The 21,403-nt window shown below is 39.3% G+C and overlaps 1 protein-coding gene across 5 annotated transcripts in view; it reads left to right on the forward strand.

The window, feature by feature from the left end:
- Window positions 1-21,403, forward strand: part of SLC25A21 (solute carrier family 25 member 21) — a 502,561-nt gene that overhangs the window by 461,423 nt on the left and 19,735 nt on the right. For all 5 annotated transcript variants that reach the window (XM_070478014.1, XM_070478011.1, XM_020916591.2 and 2 more), the window contains exon 7: window positions 11,614-11,778. In XM_070478014.1, the coding sequence (XP_070334115.1) occupies window positions 11,614-11,778 (165 nt within the window). The remainder of the gene's footprint in view (window positions 1-11,613; window positions 11,779-21,403) is intronic.

Raw genomic sequence — 21,403 nt, forward strand, 5'->3', positions numbered from 1 at the left:
GAGACTAATTTTGGGGGCTTGAAAATCACTGCAGATGGTGACTGAAGCCATGAAATTAAAAGACACTTGCTTCTTGGAAGAAAAACTATGACCAACCTAGACAGTGTCTTAAAAAGCAGAGACATTACTTTGCCAACAAAGGTCTGTCTAGTCAAAACTATGATTTTTCCAGTAGTCATGTATGGATATGAGAGTTGAACTATAAAGAAAGCTGAGCACTGAAAAATTGATGCTCTTGAACTGTGGTGTTGGAGAACTCTTGAGAGTTCCTCGGACTGCAAGGAGATCCAACCAGTCCATCCTAAAGGAGATCAGTCCTAAATATTCATTGGAAGGACTGATGCTGAAGCTGAAACTCCAATACTTTGGCCACCTGATACGAAGAGCTGACTCATTGGAAAGACTGACACTGGGAAAAATTGAAGGCAGGAGAAGGGGACGACAGAGGATGAGATGGTTGGATGGCATCACTGACTCGATGGATGTGAATGTGAGCAAGCTCCAGGAGTCAGTGATGGCCAGGGAAGCCTGGTATGCTGCAGTCCATGGGGTCGCAAAGAGTCGGACACAACTGAGTGACTGAACTGACTGACTGACCAGCTGTGGGGAAACACTAAATGGATGAGCTGCACGTGGAACTGCCAGAGGGCTTGACACCTTTATGAAAAGCAGAGCAGTTTCCCGGGAGGCTTATTTCACAGGAAGGTAACTCTGCTGTTTCACCAATAGTGTGAGTTTCTCAGGCCTCACGTCTGCGGCTCAGCCTTTCTACCTCCCTGCCTTATATTTTAACCACCATGGATTCCAACACAGGAATCCTGAATTTTCCTAATTTGTCAGCCTAGAAAACGCGAGTCCACACGGTCCTTTAAACATAAAAATTTTCCCAGAAGTTGTCTGCAGTGGAAGACAGCCTAGGGTAACAGTAGTCAATATTACTCTTAATTATTATACTGAAAGTCTTGTGGGCAATGATAGAGTGATAAAGATGGAGCAAAAGGACTGCGGTGGTCCCAGGTGTGCAGAGCATGGTCTAAAAGGAGCTTGTGGCATGTGGGTAGATGTCTACTTGGCCTTGTGGAGAGGACATGGCTGGCAAAGGGCTAGAATGGGCCCCCTAAAGCATGGGGTGCAGGAGAAGGGCCCCTCTTGCTTGGGTCCAAGGACAGCATTGGCTGAGAGCAGAGGCTGCATGTGCTGGGTTCTAAGAGCAATTGTAGGTACCCTGCTGGCTTCAGCTCCCTGTATTCTCTTTTCTGTGGTCTAGGGCTGATTTTCTAGCCAGCCGGGGGTATGTTATCCATAAAATATGCCCTCCCTCCCGGTTAGCCCTGAACTATTCTAGAAATTTCAAGGAAATTGTGGTTAATTTGGTTCCTGATATTTCCCTCATATCCTTCCAGCTTCTGTATAAAGTATTTCAATAGGTGTGCTTGTCTTGCCTCCACTTTTAAAATTACCACCGTATCAGTCAAAGACTATAATCCCTGCCACACTTCTTTCAATTCCAATACCAGAATCTTGGCCAGCATCTTAAAATTCACAGTGAATAAAGAAAACCGGTCTCTAATTTAAATATGCTTGACCTTCTGTGGGGAGCAAAGTAATCACAGCTTTGTCATGCTCTGGTTTGGTTCAGTGGGTGTAAAAACATGTTCAGATAAAATCGGGATAGACCCAAATTTCCCCCCGTCCTTCAAACTAAACCCAAGCAAAGTGTTGTTCTGGTTTGTAGTCTTTTTAGCTGAGGATTATACTTGCCAGAGTATTTCTCTATTGGAGAGGGTTTGTATACCCAATCTTGCCAAAAGTGTGACTTTATAGCTTATTGTCCTTATAAGACCCTGCTCCCTCCTAACTAGTGTATCATTTTTTTTTGTTTTCTGTACACATATAAAAAGAAGTCCCCTATCACTTCTGTTAAGCCAAGTGGTGTTTGACTGGCATGCTCTCTACTAGCCTGGAAAATGTGAATTTCTCCCCAGGAGCAAAATCTTGTATGAATTGTTTCCCAGTTTTTCTCTCCACTTTGAAATCTACTTCAAAGTTATTATTTGGCTAACAGATTATGTTTTCCTTCCCTTGAGGTCTATAGGATTTGCCTCTGATGTGTGGATGGGGCACAGGTTTTCCTTCTACTCTGTCATTTTTATCTATGTTACATATGAACATAATCATTCTCACCCCAAGTATGAAACTCAACCTTTAGGAAACTGCAAAAGCCTGCTTCACCTCTATTTAATCTTTGAAGATGTTCAGCTCAAGAAGAGAATAGTCTTCCACCTAAGCTCTATGATAAAAGTTAAGTATCAATGAACTGATAGCAAATGTGTCATCAATGATAGATTCTAAAGATAGGTATTTAAAAAAAAAAATTAGTTCAGGGTTTGATTCTGGTTTGGGATAACACCATTAAATATAGCTCTGTACACTGTATCCTGTGAACTTAATAGTTGTTGTGGTTTAGTCTCTAAGCATATCTGACTTGTTGAAACCCCATGGACTGTATAGCCAACCAGGCCCCTCTGTCCTTGGAATTTCCCGGGCAACAGTACTAGAGTGAGCTGCCATTTCCTTCTCCAGGGGATCTTCCCAGCCCAGGGACTGAACCCATGTTTCTTGCATTGGCAGGCAGATTCTTCACCACTGAGCCACCAGGGAAGCCTAGTTATCTATTAGAGACCAATTAGGTCAGGCACAGTGTCACAAAGCTTAGTGATTGTTTTCTCCGTAGGCAATGAACACATGCTTAAGCTTAGTTATATTATGTAGACACAACGCAAAGTGAATAGGATGATACTTTGTGATCCTCACTTTCAGGAAAGAGAGGAGTTGAGTTAAATAGAGAGTGAACGTGTGGCTCTGTTTTCAGATAGCGTGAGAAGCCAGCTTCAAGGGCATGTCAACATTCATGATGATGTATTGAGTTAAGTTCAAATTTTTCCTGCATTACTCTGTGAAATCCTGCCTGGAAGCTGTTCAGTACCTAAATTATTTCTTTCCAGTCTATGATTCTTGTGGGCAGGAAAGTGAATTATGTGTATGAATCCTTTCATATAGTTATCTTTCAACAATACCTAAGGCAGCAGCCAAGTTGCCTCTCTATTATCATTTACAGAAAATAGATCTCAGTCTTACATTTGGCTGTGCCAGAAACCCTAGGTTTTTGCTTTCAGAACTGAGACTTTGAAGTAATGATAATAGCTACCATTTACAGAACATGCATTAGATGCCAGATACTGTGCAAGATGCCTCACATGTTTTTTCCTTTATTTAAGTTTTAAAATTTATACATTTTTTATAAATTACCAAAGTAACTTTTTCTCACAAATTATGTAATACAGAGCTATGTCAAGAAAAAATAATTGATGATTTCTATCACTACCACCTTCCAATCCAATCACTCTGGTAACTTCTGTGGGTCCTTCCACCTTTTCCAGTTCTCATACACACCTGATATCAAATCCTCCCATTACCCTGTAAGGCTAGTGACTTTATCTCTATAGGGAATGGAAATAAAACCTAATCAGTTATTAGCTCCAATGAACTGAGCATTAACATAGAGGTCTCCTTCAAGAAACCACACTGTTTTCATTGGGATAAAGAAATGTGGGTAAGGAAGAAGCTTAAGGGGAAATCACAAATGTTTGGGGAACCATGAAAAAGCAAACGGGTCCTTCCATGTTGCCAGTCACGCCTGTGTCCACAGCTCAGTCTCCTTCCCTCCCGCTCTCCCAGCAATGCTGGGGCAAAGCACAGGGTCAACATCCCGTCACCTGGAGGCCCCGTGTTCCTCCAGACAGTTATTGGGCAGCAACTTGGTGTTGACGTAGCTCAGCATCTGGAAGAGTTTGCTTAAAGCAAATTATTTTCCACTCACAGATTGTTGAAAAATAGGCCTGCTCATCAAATGTAAATTCTAGAAAGAATATAATTATATTTTGGATGTCTTTTTGTCCATAATCATGCCCTAGTAAAATAAACTGCAGTGACGAATTAGTGTAATACCTAAGCAAAAAGAGATGTGTAACTGTGGGATTTTTGAGCCCAATTCCTCTTCTTTTACATTTTGTTTTCAAATAAAAGGAAGGGGCTTTTTTTTTCCCCTTTAATTTATGAAAATGCTTCAAGACTTCGAGGAACAAAAGGCTTAAGTGATCTTCTATCTCCTAATGGAACGAAGGTATTTTTCCTACCTAAGTGTAGCAACTGGATCTCCTCTTTTTAACAAAGCAGTATTTTTCTTAAGGCCAGATATGGACACTCACTTCTTTGTATAAAGATATCATCCGGTTTGCTTTCTAGTCATGTGATGAAATCCAGTGCAATATCCTTATCCCATTGGCTCTAAAATGCACCCGAGTTTGCCTTGCCGTGGGAAGCAGATAAAGAGATGCACGTGGAGCATGCTGTCTTTGGACAGTGTGCCTAGCGCCCTTCTCTCACTTTAGAGAGAGAGGAAATCTCTCTCTGACACACACCCCATGCCTGTGCCTACTGGCCATGCTCTGATAGCTATTTACCCAAGGAACAATGCCTGAAACCTCTGTCCGTGATCTCACAAGGTAATCAGAGCCAGTTATGGTCAGTACTTGATGGAAAAACTCCAAGAAAAATAGCTTGGGCTGCCATAAGTCATCTCAGTGATATGTTGGTGATTCTGGGCTCTCAGGAAGGAATCAGTCCCTAGAGTGGTGCCAGGGAGCATTGTTTAAGCACCCGATCTTCTCTTTTACTTTAGCCTTTTAAGAACTTTTGGGCTTCCCCCGTGGCTCAGATGATAAAGAATCTGCCTGCAATGCAGGAGACCCAGGTTCGATCCCTGGGCGGGGAAGATCCCTTGGAGAAGGGAATGGCTACCCACTCCACACTTTTCTTGCCTGGAGAATCCTCAAGGACAAAGGAGCCTGGTGGGCTACCATCCATGGCATTGTGAAGAGTTGGATGTGAGTGAGCAACTAACGCTTTCAAGGACTTTTAATTTTTAAAAGAATTTTTTATTGAAGCATATTAAAGCATATTGAAGCATACCAAGATCATGGCATCTGGTCCCATCACTTCATGGCAAATAGATGGGGAAACAGTGGAAACAGTGGCAGACTTTATTTTGGGGGGCTCCAAAATCACTGCAGATAGTGACTGCAGCCATGAAATTAAAAGACTTTCCTTGGAAGGAAAGTTATGACCACCTAGATAGCATATTAAAAAGCAGAGACATTACTTTGCCAACAAAGGTCCGTCTGGTCAAGGCTATGGTTTTTCCAGTGGCCATGTATGGATGTGAGGGTTGGACTGTGAAGAAAGTTGAGCACCGAAAAATTGATGCTTTTGAACTGTGGTGTTGGAGAAGACTCTTGAGAGTCCCTTGGACTGCAAGGAGATCCAACCAGTCCATCCTAAAGGAGATCAGTCCTGGGTGTTCATTGGAAGGACTGATGCTGAAGCTGAAACTCCAGTACTTTGGCCACCTCATGTGAAGAGTTGACTCATTGGAAAAGACTCTGATGCTGGGAGGGATTGGGGGCAGGAGGAGAAGGGGATGACAGAGGATGAGATGGCTGGATGGCATCACCGACTCGATGGACATGGGTTTGAGTAAGCTCTGGGAGTTGGTGATGGACAGGGAGGCCTGGCGTCCTGTGATTCATGGGGTCGCAAAGAGTCAGACACGACTGAGCAACTCAACTGAACTGAACTGATAGTTGATATACAATATAAATTGCAAGTATACAACATAGTGATTCACAATTTTTAAAGGTTATATTCCATTTATAGTTATTATAAAATATTGACTGTATTCCTTGTATTATACAATATATTCTTGTAGCTTATTTACTTTTTACACAATAGTTTATACCTCTTAATCTCCTCCTACCTCTATCTTGCCCTCCCCCCTCCCCTTCCCCCAGTGGTAACCACTAGATTGTTCTCTGTAGCTGAGTCTGTTTCTTTTTTTCTATGTTTACTTTTTTACTTTATTTTTTAGATTCCATATATAAGTGATAGCAATTTTCAATCTTTCTCATGGCTGAGTAGTATTCCATTGCATTTTGTTTATGTGTGTGTGTGTGTATGCCATATCTTGTTTATGCATTCATTTGTTGATAAGACACTTAGGTTGCTTCTGTACCTTAGCTATTGTAAGTAATGCTGCTGTGTACAAGGGGTGCATATATCTATTCAAATTAGTGTTTTGTTTTTCTGAGATATATACCCAGAAGTAGAATTTATGGGTCATGTGATAGTTCAATTTTTCTGAGAAACATCCATACTGTTTTCCATACTGACAGCACCAATTTACATTCCCACCAACGGTTTATGAGGGTTCCTTTTTCTCCACATCCTCTCCAGCGTTTGCTGTTTGTGTTCTATTTGATGTTAGCCATTCTGACAGGTATGAGTTGATTTCTCAGTGTATGCCATGTCTTGTTTATCCACTATTAGTCTGTTGATGGATATAGGTTGCTTCCATATCTTGACTGTTATAAATAGTGCTGCTATAAATATTGGAGTGCATGTATCTTTCAATTTTTTATTTTCATTTTTTCAGATAAATTCCCAGGAGTAGAATTGCTGGGTTATGTGGTAGTTCTATTTCTAGTGTTTTGAGGAAACTCCATACTGTTTTTCATAGTATTGCACCAATTACTGAAATTCAATTTCATAGTTCATAATCATTATAGAATATTCTCATGGATAGATATAATATTTTTCAGTATGTGTCTCCAAATAAAAAGCAATTTAAAAATATTTTTACTTCTAGAATATGAGCAAAGTGCCATACTAGATAGTTGACACAGTGCACTGTACCTTGTAGGGCTCTATAGGTGCTTGTTAAATAAATGAATGCATGGAAGAACAGGGAGTTCCCAGAATTAGCAACTAGCAATAGCTGACATCAGAGTTAGTCTCTGAGTTCCTTCAAATGGAAATACTTCTGGCAGGTAACCAATGAACTGAAGATTTTTCTAACCAATGTGGAGAGCAGTGTGATATGGTAATATTAGCTACATTCTGACTGACTTATTCTTCCACACTTGCAGTCTGGTGCAGTCAATGAAAAGTATATCTAGGAAACTTAGAATGCAATTTGGCCCACAGCTGGTAACTAAATATGAAAATTGTAGTGAATCTAAATATTAGGAGGAAACCGAATTGGTGGGTGACCTTCTGGGTTGGATAGTATTGGAATCATTTGGCTGATGATGCTAATCAGTCACCATTTTGTTTTGAAATGGAAGCCCAGTAATCAAATAAGTTTAGTAAAATTCCTTGTGTTTACAGAGATCTAGTCAAAATGATTCTGTATTTTCCTATTTAAGCATCCTAGTGGAAGTCAGGTTTTGCCTTTCTAATTAAATATTTGCTTACATGTGTGATACAATGTTTCTGAATGAAGCAAAAAGGGCACTTCTAATTCTTATGAGAATTAGAATTTAAATTTTTCTTTATCTCAAGGTCCCAAGTTGCCAGAAATATATAGTTGTATTTTATCTCTTACCTGCATCAGTTGGATTAGCAAACTCTGAAAACCTTACAGCATCTGTATAACAAGAATGAGTCAGTGAGGATGACAGCACCATTGGTTGAGATGTAGAATTCTGCTTAAGCCATTTTTCAGTCCTTTCCCCTTAAAATATTACTCAATCCTTGGTTTCTCACCTGTAAAATAGAGAACATACCTGCTGCCCATCTTACAGGTTGTTAAGAGGGGCAACCAGATATGTTCAGATGACAAAACCATGCAGAGTATTAAAACATGAACTTTGAGTCTGCAGGGCTTCAGTTTGAGCTCTGGTATCTCCACTTATTCTGTGATCTTGAGCAAGTAGCTTAATTTCCTCATCTGTTAAGTGGAAGTAATGATAATACCCACCCCATACACTTGTTAAAAGGATTAAGTAAGATGATATATGTAAAGTATCAAGCATCTATGATAATGGCTGCCACTAATGAGCAATTCTTGTGTTGCGGGTATGTGGTAACCTGCATGTATGTGCCCTCTAGGGTGTAAGTACATTATGGGAGGTGGAGGACCAGTCGGTGCGCTTCTCCATTCTCAGAGTCTGCGCCCGTGTGATGGCCTTGCTTCTACTGTCCATAGACCTGTCCAGGGGACAGTTCTTACTGAGGATGTTTACCAAGTGGTAGGGAAGAGACCAGTTTACAGGATCTTCTGCTTCCTGGGTTGAGGAACTATCCCTCGAAAGAGATCTCTAGCCCAGGAATAGGTATGGTTGGGTCTCAGAGGAAGCAGTCCTATGATCTTGCACTCTGGATACGTTTCTGTAGGACTTTCTCACAAAGGTTCAGGGCTCTGCCAAAGGAAACAACAGCCAGAAGGAATGAGCATGAAGAAGCTAGCTTCCCCTCCCTCACATCAGCCTCCACCTTTTGATTGTCACTGTCTTCAGCCACCGAAAGGAATTACCTGTTATTTTACTATGATAACTAGTTTTATTATTATCATCATAATTGCCATTATTATTAACAGCTAATGTATAGTAAATGCTTATAAGGGCAAAGTTCGTTGACTTATTTATCATCCCAACAATCCTATGAGGATGATTCTATTATTATCCTTATTTTACAGATGAGTAAAGTGAGAATAAACCAGAGAATAAAATACCTGCTTAACCTGGCAAATGGTATTGCTGGGGCTCAAAGCTGGGACTGTCTGGCCCTGACCCCTATTTCTAACTACAGTACCACCCACTGATTTGCTTAATTATTCACAACTGAGTTCAAATTCAGCAAAGCACTTGAGTCAAAATCCATGTGTTACATTTTCCCATGTCCACCTAACACCCAAATTGGTGGGAATCAGGCAGTTAGCGGTCAGTAAATGTTATTTGGATTGACATATAGACATTACTGTTTATAAAATAGATAATAAGAACCTACTGTATAGCACTGGGAACTCCACTCAGTACTCAGTAATGACCTAATGGAAAAAGAATCTAAAAAGGAGTGGATATATGTATTGTTTGTTCACTTTGCTGTGTAACAGAAACTAGCACAATATTGTAAATCAACTCTACTCCAATAAAAATTCATTAAAAAAAAGATCTGATAAAAGTCCTCTCTTTTAATTTTGATGGTTTAGCACACTAGAGTTTAAAATGATTGAAAACATCTTTGTTGTTTTTCAGTCACTAAGTTGTGTCTGACTCTTTTTGACTCCATGGACTCAGCACACCAGGCTTCCTTTCCTTCACTGTCTCCCAAAGTTTGCCCAGATTGGTGTCCGTTGAGGTGGTAATGCTATCTAACCATCTCATCCTCTGCCACCCTCTTCTCCTTTTGCCTTCAATCTTTCCCATCATCAGGGTCTTTTCCAGGGAGTCGGCTCTTTGCATCAGGTAGCCAAAGTTATTAGAGCTTCAGCTTCAGCATCAGTCCTTCCAATAAATATTCAAGGTTGATTTCCTTTAGGATTTACTGGTTGGATCTCCTTGCAGTCCAAGGGACTCTCAAAAGTCTTCTCCAGCACTACAGTTTGAAGGCATCAATTCTTTGGCCCTCAGCCTTCTTTACGGTCCAATTCTCACATCCATACATGACTACTAGGAAAAATCATAGCATTGACTATATGGACCTTTGTTGGCAAAGTGATGTCTCTGCTTTTTAGTATGCTATCTAGGTTTGTCATTACTTTCCTTCCAAGCAAGCATCTTTTAATTTCGTGGCTTTGGTAACCATCTGCAGTGATTCTGGAGCCCAAGAAAATAAAATCTGTCACTGCTTACACTTTTCCCCCCATCTATTTGCCATGAAGTGATGGGCCTGGATGCCATGATCTTAGAAAACATGTTAATCTGTGCTTTCAATTAAAGCCATTGGTTCCTCTGTTGCTGAAGAATCTAGATGATCTCTACGCTCCCCATCTCTCCTGCTCTCAGATACTGAGAGTGGGTGAGGATGGAGAGAAAGCTTAGGCCAGAAGCAGGAAGAACTGGTATTGGCCAGTCTGGACCCAGGCAGCCTCACTTCTGCCCTGTTTCTCCCATCCCCAGGAGAACTGCCTCTTTCCTTTCCTCGGCCCTCTAGGCTGCATTTCTCAGAGCACAAACACAGTGCCCAGAAGCCTGCTCAGCACCTTCGGAGTCTTTCCAACAGAAATGAACTGTGGCTCAACTTGTCTTCAAGTCTCCTTTGAAAACCAAAATGAATAATTTAAGTTGATAGTTAATGTGCCAGAACACAAACAACAACAACAACACAGTCTCATTTTGTAGCAGAGAGAATGAATTTTAACCTTCTGAGATTTTTGGTTTTCCTCTATGAAATGTCTTTTATTGTTTTAAGATATGTTCCTATGTTGTTTTTTTTTCTTCATGTCACAAAAAAAGGGCTTTCTTAGGATTAATATATTGTCATTAATCCTCTTAAATGAAAAGAAGTTGAGTGTAGAATTGTAGCTAGAGTTTTTAAAACATTTACCAGTAAAAGCTATAGGATTTTACTCTATAAACAAACTCATTTAAATGTATCAGGTTAATTACCTAAGCTACAAATACGAGTTGGATGAAAAGCCTTGATTGAATTTGTCCTGTTCTGTTTGGCTGACACAGCCTTAATTGCACATGTAAGAAAACACTTTTAGTCAGTAAGTGCATCAGACTGCCATGACCACTCCAGCAACCTGCTCCAGTGAAATTTCAAACAAATGTCATGTCAGTGCTTGCCTTGTAGGGAAAAAAAAAAAAAATATTAAACGCTGAACATTTCCCCTTATTTGCTATTCAGTATTCAAAATTTAAGAGGGAGAGATATCCTTTGTGCTGTACCCCCAAAAAAGGAAGCAGTCACTCAAACTTATTTTAAAACTTATGTGAAGTGTTGTAATTGTATTGTAATGAATTATAAACCTCAGGGCAAACTGCAGTGATTTCTTTAGCAATTTCCAAAAGAAGCATAGACTGGATTCTAACAGTCAAGGTATTTCAACCTTGGGTAATCAATCAAAGGCTAGAAAGAAGTAAATTAAAAGTAACCCAGTCCTCTCAACACCATTGATTTATCATTTATCACAGCAAGTGTTACACACACTGATTGCCCACTTTCTTGAGGAAGTCTACAATCAACTACTATTTATCCATGACTGATTTCTAACCTAACGCCAGTTTAAACTATTGAGGCAATAGAATCAAGACTAATTGTAACATTTGCTTTAGAAAAACATAATTAGGAAGGTAAATATACTGGATTCAGGAGCCAAATATACATTCCTTTTGGATTATGCACGGTTATGGATTTCTAGTTTATCTACATGGTTAATCCCCTCCATTAGTGTGGATGATCCAGAATTGGATGCAACTATTGACATGTTGAAAATGATGCTAGTCATTATCTGACATTAGTTTCACTAATTCCACCAAAGGTATTTTTTCTTTGCCAACAATCTTCCTTTTAAGTCCTGTTGTCATGCATGCAATTTTATTTACATTTGGGGTTTCCTAATTTTAAAAAGCATGAATCTAGGCATGATAATTCATGTTTGGAGGAGGAGGTCCCTAAAAATTCTGGGCTTGAAGGGAAGCTGAAATGGTAATTTGCCCTGTTTCACGGTCCCAAAGATGACCTTTCTGGCTTTGCTCCTCTCTCCTGCAGCAACCATCCACCGTGAGTTATGCAAGACACATCATTAAGAAGGAAGGTTTGGGACTCCGAGGCCTCAACAAAGGATTTACAGCAACTTTGGGACGTCATGGAGTTTTCAATATGGTTTATTTTGGCTTCTACTTCAATGTCAAAAACATTATTCCTGTCAATCAGGTAACCATTTCATAGGTTAAAATCCTGGAGGAAAAATCCTATCAATGATGGTAGCTACATAGAGTGTTTATCCCTCCAAGTCACTGTGCTGAACTCTTTCATCTGTTACGTAGTTTGATCCTCACATCAGCCTTGTTCATTGAGTATTGTTATCTTTATTTTGAATTCAGAAACTAAAATGTAATTAAATAGATCAAGTAAATTGCCCAGAGTCACATAATAAAGAGCAAAACAGACCCCTGAACCCAAGTCTGACACCAAAATTCTTCTTCTTGAAGAATACGCCATTATACCTGAATGTTTAACATTTATCACTAATAGGAATTTCTAGAAACTGTTATTACTTAATTTTTATCTCAGAAGTATAACTTTCTCAAAGTTGAAATTTTCATAGTCTAAATACATTTTGAGTTTATGAAAGAAAGTTATCAGCCTAAAATTTAAATCTTACATAGATAGTAATTTTTAAATTTACCTAAGTTAATTAGGGTAAGTACTAAATTCACTCTTCTAGGATCATTCACTTTTGACATGAAATAACAATAATAATTTTTAACAGTAACTCACATATGTCAGTAGCCTTTCCACTTTGATAAGATAAAAGTAGCACATCATGTGAATTAAAATGAGCATCTTTTACTAGAACATCACAAACTTTTCTCCCACCGTCATATTGCTTGCCTGCAATCAAAAGTGTAATTCTGGAAGCACCAACTAGGGAAACATTTTTCACATGCAGGAATTTTCCCATAGGAGTTCAGTTCTTCATTTTGCCTAGTACAAAATTATTGAAGAACTTTTTATAAAGCATAAAAATATTCCTAATATGGCTATCACATGATTTGGTAAAGTAATGTTGGTTGTACTTGTTTTTTTTCCAGTTATCCCTTTTAATCTAGGTCAGTACTTATCTCAGAAAGTGAAAGTGAAAGTCGCTCAGTCGTGTCCGACTCTTTGTGACCCCATGAACTATACAGTCCGTGGAATTCTCCAAGCCAGAATATTGGAGTGGGTAGCCTTTCCCTTCTCCAGGGGGTCTTCCAAGTAACAGCTAAATTCAAGGCATGCTCCCCATTAAACTTCCATTGACGTTGTCTCACTCATTAGCCAAAATTGTTAACCAGGTTTTACTGTATTTAGAAATCTCACTTATTTAGCATAAGCTCATGTTTTATTGGTCTGAAATCAATGAATAACCACAGAATATATAGATTTCCCCATTGAGTGACGGTTCTGACACTGGTAGTCCTCGGTGTTCTTCTCCTGTTGAGCTCATGAAATACAGAAATAGAGTGCAATAAATACTTTGGTCCTGGATGACATGAGAGAGTTCAACTCTCAATACATTAAAAAAAATGCTTTTAGCAGGAACAGGCTAAATAATCTGTGGAACCCAGGGCAAAATGAAAACGTTCAAAAATTAAGAATTTCCTTTTGGACTCTGTTGGAGAAGGCAAGGGTGGGATGATTTGAAAGAATAGCATTGAAACATGTATATTATCGTATATGAAACAGATTGCCAGTCCAGGTTGGATGCATGAGACAGGGCGCTCAGGGCCAGTGCACTGGGATGACCCTGAGGAATGGGATGGGGGTCAGGATGGGGAACATATATACACCCATGGCTGATTCATGTCAATGTATGGCAAAACCACTACAATATTGTAAAGTAATTAGCCTCCAATTAAAATAAATTAATTAATTTTTAAAAATTAAGAATTTCAAGGGACTTCCCTGGCAGTCCAGTGGTTAAAACACTATGCTTTCACTGCAAGGGGCATGGGTTCTATCCCTGGTCAGGGAACTAAGATCCTCCATACTGGCATGATAAGGACAAAAAAAATAGAAAAAAAAAAAAAAAAAAACAATTTCAAGATCGTAGTGTCCCAGGTGGCGCTAGTGGTAAAGAATCTGCCTGCCAGTGCAGGAGATGCAAGAGACTGGTTTGATCCCTGGGTTGGGAAGATCCCCTGGAAGAGGAAAATAGCAGCCCACTCCAGTATTCTTACCTGAAAAATTTCATGGACAGAGGAGCCTGGTGGGCTACAGTCCATGGGATTTCAGAGTCAAACACGACTGAGCATGCACACAAAAAATTATGGAGCAATAAACCAAGCAGGGGCTCCTCTAAGTGCAGGCTCTGGGCAACTGCACAAGTCACACACCCATGAAGCTGATGTTTTTTTTAAACTCTGAGCTGAGTGATTCATGCAATGTGGGAGAAATGTCCATACCTCTTTCTCTAGCTATCCAAAGACTTGAAGCAATTAGAAATTACACACAATGAAATGAATGATATAATTTACAAATATTATGTAAATAATATATATTTCATTACATTTATTTGTACATTATTTTAATGCATATATTATCACAATAATATGAATTTGGTTATATTTAAGGAACAATTTCAGAAAGATCAATAAGATTTACATGTGATTATGTGTTGTGTTGTTTAGTCACTTAGTCGTGTCTGACTCTTTGAGACCCCATGGACTGTAGCCTGCTGGGCTCCTCTGTCCATGGGATTTCCCAGGCAAGAATACTGGAGTGGGTTGCCATTTCCTTCTCTAGGATATCTTCCTGACCCAAGGATCAAACCCAAGTCTCCTGTATTGATGGGCACATTCTTTACCACCAAGCCATCTGGGAAGCCTGATTGTATGTTACTAATGCTTTAAAAAAAAGTCCACAAGTACAAACTTCATTTAACAATAATCAATACACTTAAGTTACTAAATTTTACATGTTGTGAAAAAAGCAGAAGCTTAAATATTTATTTATTAGTTAAAAGACATCATAGTATTCTGAAATTATGGAAAGAGCTCGTTTATCATGCCAGTTTACAGAGTTCTGATTATATTGGCCCTTATAGGCCACATTAAGGATTCTTCTGTTTATCTGAAGAGCACTGGGAAGCCAACAAAAGATTTTAAGCAGAGGAATTACATGATAATTCTGGCTGCAGGGTGGAAAATGGGTAGAGTGTGGTAGTGAGCAAAAGACAGAGTATAACATCGAAATGATTGTTAGGTGCAATGCAGGGGTCATGAACTAGTGTTCATGGTGAAGGCAAGAAGAAGTGAATCGATTTGAGGAATGTTTAGAAGGCAGAATCTGTAGGATGTGGTGATGGAGTCTGTGTGCGTCTTGATAAAAGAGTGGTGGGTAGGGATGATTCCTAGGTTTGGGGTTTGAACAACTAGAAGGATAATTGTGCCATTGATTGGGAAATAAAACCATTGAAAAAGAACAGATTTGGGGAAAATATTATTTCCTGAGCCTGGAAAACTAATTTAACCACATTTGAACTCAAAGTACAGACATTGAGGCAGTGATTGCATGTGGAATCTTGAGAGGAGAGCCCTGAGATGGAGATAGACATCCAGACGTCATCGGTATGCCCAAGGCGAGCGTACTTTTTTTTTAAATTAATTTTTATTGGAGTGTAGTTGCTTTACAGTGTTGTGATAGTTTCTACTGTAAAGCAAAGTGAATCAGCTATATGGATACATGTATCTCCTCTTTTTTGGATTTCTTTCCCATTTAGGTCACCACAGAGCACTGAGGAGAGTTCCCGGTGCCCTACAGGTTCTCATTAGTTAGTTATTTTATATCAATAATGTGTATGTGTCAGTCCCAATCTCCCAATTCCTCCCACCCTCCTTCCCCTTGGTATTCATATATATCATATACTACTGCATATATGTGGAATCTAGAAAAGTGGTATAGATGATCTTATTTGCAAAGCAGAAATAGAGACACAGACACTTAAACATTCATTTTCTGGGGAACGATCATGGGCCAATCACTTTAATGCTTTGAGCATCTGAGTATTTTAAATCTGTAAATTGAAAAGCTAAGAATGTTCGTTCTTTCTACCTGACAAATTTATTTGAGGATTAAAATAAATGGCAAGTGAAGTTTGTGAACTTTAAGGTGCCGTAGAAGTGTTAGGTGTGGGGGTTGCTGATGACAGGGATGGGGGAGGAGTATAGGTGGTGAGGAGGGTAGTGGATACAGTCAGCATGTAGAATGTGTGAAGAGCTTTTCCCCAGAACTGTTCCTTTTGCACGTAAATGAACACTGTGGGGTTCGTTGTGGGTTTTGTTTTCTAGGGTTTTTTTGCCTAGAACAAAGTCATTGATTTTATGTGTTCTGTAATCTAAGCCTGATTCAGAACTGGGAAACCAGTATTCTTTAAATTTAAACCATAATAAATCAATGCTTTGTGCAGGGGAAGGTATGATAATCATTAAAACATGTTGAAGAACGTCATCAAGTTGTTAACCACGAGGAGGAGGTGGTGTTCCTTGAAGGCTTTTTTCCATCTTCACTCTAGGCCAGCTCCAGCCATGCACTCTGGACAGTTTGTTTACAGGATTGTTGTTTCAGTTCCCTCACCCAGAAATTGTTCATTATGTTGTCCCAAGGGAATTTGAGATTTCACCAACTCTGACTGGCATGAGATAATTCTAGATTTTTCTTTAATATTTTCTAAACTTTATAAACTGTCTACCAATATTTTCCATTTTCAGAGTATTTGATCTTATACGAAACTGTCCGTATGATCATATCTGAGGAGTGGAAGTCAAGAGCCGTGTGTGTGTGTGTGTGTGTGTGTGTGTGTGTGTTAAGTTGGGGGGGAGGGAAGAGCAAGAAAACGCAGGGAGCAGTGTAGGAAAAGTACTTTTTCTTTATAGCATTCTGAGCTGTTGGAAGCTTCTACAAGAAGCCTGTATAAATTTTATAATAGGAAATAAATCAGTGAAAATTTTAATAGAATCTTATAGAGTCCTTAGCTAACTTTCTCACATTTTATTCAACCCTGTGTCTACAGAGTTAAAATAAGAACTTGAAACAGTGAGTTCAGATAACTCAGGTCAGATATCCACCCTGAAGTTTTTCATTTTAGTTCTTCAGATTGATAACCTCTGGTAGATTCCTTTTTCTTGTTTCACTGAGATATCCCGACCTCCTATACCATTCTGTACTACTAAAATCATTTTTGTAAACTCCATGATTTTGCCTGATCCTTGTCACAATAACTGCCATTTTCAGGTGAGGAAATGGAAACAGGAAGTAAAGGCCCAGAGGTGAAAGCTACTGACATAATTTATTTGAAGGTATACAGCAGGGGGTGGAGAAGGCAATGGCAACCCACTCCAGTGTTCTTGCCTGGAGAATCCCAGGGACAGAGGAACCTGGTGGGCTGCCGTCTATGGGGTCGCACAGAGTCGGACACGACTGAAGCGACTTAGCAGCAGCAGCGGCATACAGCAGGGGGAAGGAAAGAACCAGAAGGAGAACTCGTTCTGCTACGCCTTGTAGTGCTGCGTCTGCATCTTACCTTGACTTGTGTCACGCATAAACTGTCACTTTAAAATGGTTACTAAAATTTAAATAAGTGAACTTGGTAGATGATCCAGTCAGTGTAACCAGATTCCACTTTTGCCCCATTCAGACCTGGAAACTGGTCCTCCTTTTTCACCTGCTTAGTCTCTGATCCATAGAAACAAAGAATTACAAGATATGACCCTGGAAGAGCTAGGCATTACCAGTTTGAAAATAGTGCCATGTTATATTCTTGCAGACTTATTTTTAGAACCTAGATGTTCCTATAAGATAGTGAATAGATGGCTACAATAAAAAAGTTTGCTTTGAATAGTAAGTGACCATGGAATTCACTTAATGGCGACATTCATTTTCATCTTTCAGTAATTGGAATGCAATGTCAGTATAAAGAATTATCCCTTCTCTGAAAGAGGCCATCACTTCTCAAAGTAAAGCCTTCTAGAAATATATATTGATTACCTTAAACACTGACATCTTTTTAAAATATTGATGAAGGTAAGCTTTCAATGCAAAACCAATTTATTTCATTTTCATTCCTAGATAGGGTGTTCAGAGCATTTTATTCGTGATGGTGGCACACAAATGGGAATCCTAAGATTTAAATGTTACATTGCTTTGATGACTTTTATCTTCTAGTTCCATGTTTACTGCTTTTCCTATGTTTCCATAAGTAAAATAATGATAACAGTAGAAACTGCTGTCTAAACCTCATGGCTGTCAACAGTATTAACTGTGCTTTTAGTTTGCATCCTAATTAAGCGTGTTTGCAGGTTGTCTTGCCAAAAACAATAGACCTTTTGTGTTGAATTCTGCCATGATATAAATTACATGTGTGGGTTAGAAATATTCTAGGAGAGAACAATTCTTCATAAGTTCAATCTTTCTTACTTAATAAACCATTTAGACCTGTCCCTGTGGTCGTTTTACTATGGACAGCATTAAATCAAACATTTTATTTTCTCTTAAGGTAATATTCATAAAAGATTGCCTTTTAAGCAACACAAACGTTTCTCTTTTGATTTTTAACATTTTCTTTGTTTTGTAAATTTTGTAGAAAGTCTGAGGGTGGTGCTAGCCACACTTCAGTTTATCAGAAGAAATGTGGGAATGTGTTGGTTTCATGATTTAGAGCTCTGTCCTTCCCTAAGGTGTGCACGGAGCAGAATGACAAATGCACCTTTGAGTTCCAGTGGAGAACTTAGACAGAGCTGTTTATATTTTGAAAAGAAGAATCTCAGTAGGATTAGATCATAGTGGGATTTAATTTATGACCATTTATTTTTCTGATCCTCTCTTACTTGATCATCAGTCTTACCAATCATCCGGTAATGGGAAGGCCAAGAGCATTAAAGTTTCATTAAGAACAACTCTCCTTTCTGGTAACCACTGGGGTAAAACTACAAGTATATATTATCTAGAAAATTCCAGGACATGTGACAAGATTCTGTGGTAAAAAGTGGTATCTTTCATTGGCAGTTTTCACAGTCTCCCTGGAGGTGGGTGGTGTATGTGTTGTAGGGGGAGGAAGGCCTGGGGGAGGGGAGCAGGGCAGGGGTTCAGGCACTTTCTTAAATAAACCTCAGGCCAAAAAGTTTCCCGTCAGGTACCACCCAAGTGGATGGAAATGAGGTGCAAGTGGCTTTAGATTCTCAGTGGGTACCTTCTATTCATTCATGCAGAAGTGTTCATGGCACATCTATCATTGGAGGCCGGGCACCATCTCACTGTCAGCTCCGCTCCTGCCTTAATGGGGTTTACATTCTAGTCGAGGAGACAGACAATAAACAAGTCACTACACAGGGAACTGAATTGTGGCAATTGTGATAAGTGCCATGACAGACAACTGTGAAGCTGTGGGAATTTGTAACCAAAGATCCTAACTAAACCCATGGCAGGGTAGGGTGAGAATATGGGAAAGGCTTTCCTTCCAAAGAGATGTTCAGGCTGGAGCTCAAGGATGAGGCCTAGTCAGGCCAAGATGAGGAGGATGAGCAGACACCAGAGAGAACAGAATGTGTGAGTGCGCAGAAGCAGAAAGAGGCATGGAGAGGAGGAGGGTGGCTGGAGTTTGTTGAACCGGGGGAAGGGAGGCAGTGGAAGCCACAGAGGCTGGCTGGCCAGAAGGTTTGAGTCACGGTGGTAAGGCAGCTGAGTCCCCTTCAGTGATCTAACTGGGGGGCGCGTCGCGTTAGCGCATCTAAATGGGTATGGGAAAGTCTCGTGTATGGAAGTCCAAAGTAGAATCTCATGAAACAAACTTGATTCAAAGACATCTTCTTGGTCATGTTCCTAACTCCACCTCAAAGCATCTCAAGTGTGTCCTTGTCCTGACTTCTCAGCATTTGGAATTTTGTTTTGGGATCCTGGTTTATTAGTTTTCCTTAGGGTCAGTGCTTTTTTTAAGGCAAGGAATAGAATACACAAAAACAGAAAAATCCTACTGGGTTCCCAAGGAAACATTAATACTTTCCTGCATTTTGTATGATAATACTCAGTGATATAATTGACTCTCAGAAGGTATTATCTCTCTACATTTATTTATTTATAGAGAGATACTTATAAATAATAGATACTAGAGGTATGTATATATGTGTGTATATACACACACACACACACACACACACATATATATATATATGAAATGAAATGATAACTGTTATTCTTAAACCCAAACCCATTTTGACATTGTATGTATTTTATAATTTTGGCTACGTGTGTAAGACCTTTGCAATTATTTTACATATCACAACCCTTTAAAAAACAGTTATGTTAGGAGGGGAAAGGAATTTTCATGGCTATTTTCTGAATGGCTACATTCAGATGCTGAGTTAACAAGACTTTGATTTCATTCCAAAGCCCAGAGCCCTACAAGGATAGGATCTTGGGAATATTCCACATTCCTTAAAGAATGCTTATCTATTAAACCATCTCATTTTAGTGACCTTCTGTGGAGTGAGGAGCTAGCATTTCCCCAAATTATCTCACATGAAGAAAAAACAAACACTATAATAGATTCTTCTGATAGCTATGAATGGAAACAACTGTAACTTTTAATTAAGGTCCAAGAGAGTTATTTTCACTGGGGGACAAGACAGCATGATACCATAACATCGAGGGAAAAAATGTTTTTGTCAAAGTTTATGAACAAAACAACAAAAGTTTATGAACAAAACAACAAAAGAGAGCCAAGATTAGAGAAAATGAAAGGTGCATATTAAGAGCTGACTTTAACTAGTTGACTTGGATCCACTGAAACTAACAATGTCTAACATGCAAATTTCTTCTTAAAAAAAAAAAAAGGCAGTTCACTCTCACTCAGTCTGCCTTCTTGCTCAGTTACCAGGAGGCAACTATGATTTCAACACACCACATCATTTTCATGACAACTGCAGCCAGCTGTGGGAAAGGCACTGCTAAGCTGCTGTTATTTGCCTTGTGGTTGTGCAGGTGCTTAACCAGCGTGTGTAGGCACCTCCTCTGCAATTTGCTTCTGAGACCTTGGTTCTTTGTGTGTTATGTCTTTACAGAGGAGAGATACAGCATTTATTAAACACCTATGATGTGTCAGGTCCAGTGTACCTATAAAGGTGAATGTGACACGGCACAGCCCCTTCCTTTAAGAGACTCTGGGCTTTGGAGTGAAATGTATTACCAGACTGGGTTTTCTGCTGTTTCTTTGTATAAGGATACATCATGAGCTTTATGTTTGTATTACCTCTTACTTGTGGACTTGACAAATGAAGGACTCCATCACAATCGCCCTTCAACTATTGATGATGATGTGCTATGAAAGGGATGGTATTAAGCAGAAAGTTAATGTGTACTGACAGTCCAGACTGACCATCTGTAAAATTATAGAAATAGATGGATTCTATTAAAATTGGTTTTGACCACATGTTTATATGTAATCTAATTACTAATGAATTGATTTATCAAAATATTTCGATTCTTTTTGAATTGCTCTTGTTATGATCATAACATTCACATCATCAAAAGTTTCCTTACCCACTGGGGGAGGAGGGAGGTGAGTATAAGAGTTCTTCAAAGAAATACTTTGCGATACCCTGAAAATCATGTGACTCCTCGTAGGACTAGCATATTGTCTTTAATTTTCTTATCCAAAGCATTTTATAGCAGTCTCGTTTAGTCACTTCTAAACAGTAATTTTAGTTCTTCAAATGGCAAACCCAGTTTAGCAATTTTTGACCAGTAACATGAAATCCACTCTAGGATCATCCGAGGCCAAGCCTGAGCAGAGAACGGTCTTGTC

This window comes from Odocoileus virginianus, chromosome 16, assembly GCF_023699985.2.
Source record: "Odocoileus virginianus isolate 20LAN1187 ecotype Illinois chromosome 16, Ovbor_1.2, whole genome shotgun sequence".
Taxonomy (NCBI): Eukaryota; Metazoa; Chordata; class Mammalia; order Artiodactyla; family Cervidae; genus Odocoileus; species Odocoileus virginianus.